Below are 1269 nucleotides of genomic sequence, written 5' to 3' on the forward strand. Positions count from 1 at the left end.
TTTTCCACATGAGGGCCTTGGTGGTACTGGGACCACACAGGGTTCATCGGTAGTCCACCTCAGAGGCTGTGGGCGGCAGTGACGCAAGGCCTCAAATGTTGACCTTAGCAAAGCTTGGATGAAAGGGTGCCCCAAGACTGGCCTGGCTGTCCCCTGACTTGTCAGGCAGACAAAGAGGCTCCTAATATGGGGAGGCGACAGGTTGGTTCCTTGCCAGTGATGGTCCAGCCTCAATTTGCCTCCTCCTTCTGTGAATACACAAAGTGCAGGGATTATTAATAGAGTTAAGTGTGTAGGTGCCCTGTGCTTTGCATTACATATAATACAGTGGATGTTTCTCTGTCAAGGTTAGGAAAGAGAGAGGGATGGAGACCAAGCTGACACGGGCAGGAACATACCAAAAATCCCTTCAGCTCCTGACTGGATAGGCCAGGCAGAGAACCGAAGCAACGTGAGGGGGGGGAGGATCCCAGGCCCCTCTTCTCAGGAAATGAAGGGCTAGGATGTTCCCGGTGTTCTAAATCACTTTTCCGAATCGCTTTTGATGATGTTCATGAGGGCGTTTTTGAGGCTGCTCTTGCTTGGGGATTTGACGGCGGGCTTGAGGCCTTCCGCCTCGAGCTGGTCCTTCTTCAGTTCCACCTCGATGGTCATGACGACCTTCTTCTTCTCGCCCGCCTTCTTCTGGGTACCTTCCCTGCCTGCTAACCGCTATTTCCTATCCTTGCGGGAGTCGCCCAGGCCTCCCTTGGACTTCTTCTCGCTGGCGGACTTGGTGAGGCGGCTGTGGTCCAGCATGGCGTAGAGGACTGGAGTCTGGCAGGGAGAGCAAAGAAGAACCCGGAAGAAGTTTAAGGGTGAACAACAGTATTGTGTAGTGGGTTAACTGCATGGCAAGGCCGCTGCGGTTTGCATATCATCCTGCACGCTTACGGCTACACAACAAAGATAAAGGGAAACGGCCCATGGGCCAACTATATACACATATGGGGACACCCCCTTGTTCCCGTTGGTGGGTTTGAATCTACCGCCAACTTCCCATTGGTCCCCCCCGTGGAGAGACCAGGAGCCTTGTCCCCATTGTTCCTCCAGAGTCAAGCTCTGGAGTATTCGCTGGCCTCTGGTGGCGGTCAGCGGACACAACAAACAGGAAATGGATGACTGAGCGGACATCGCAGAGAAGTGGATCTGTACGCAGGCTAGGGCTACCAGCTCTGGGTTGTGAAATACGTGGGGATTTGGGGGGGGTGGAGCCTGGAGAGGGTGGGG

The 1269-nt window shown here is 54.4% G+C and overlaps 1 protein-coding gene across 1 annotated transcript in view; it reads right to left on the minus strand.

Moving 5' to 3' along the window:
* Window positions 1-1269, minus strand: part of MPZ (myelin protein zero) — a 34967-nt gene continuing 33698 nt past the window's right edge. The window contains 1 exon segment of the mRNA XM_015424732.1: window positions 1-816. Coding sequence (XP_015280218.1) covers window positions 523-816 — 294 coding nt within the window. The 3' untranslated portion in view covers window positions 1-522.

This window comes from Gekko japonicus, unplaced genomic scaffold (assembly GCF_001447785.1).
Source record: "Gekko japonicus isolate JY-2015 unplaced genomic scaffold, Gekko_japonicus_V1.1 scaffold755, whole genome shotgun sequence".
Taxonomy (NCBI): Eukaryota; Metazoa; Chordata; class Lepidosauria; order Squamata; family Gekkonidae; genus Gekko; species Gekko japonicus.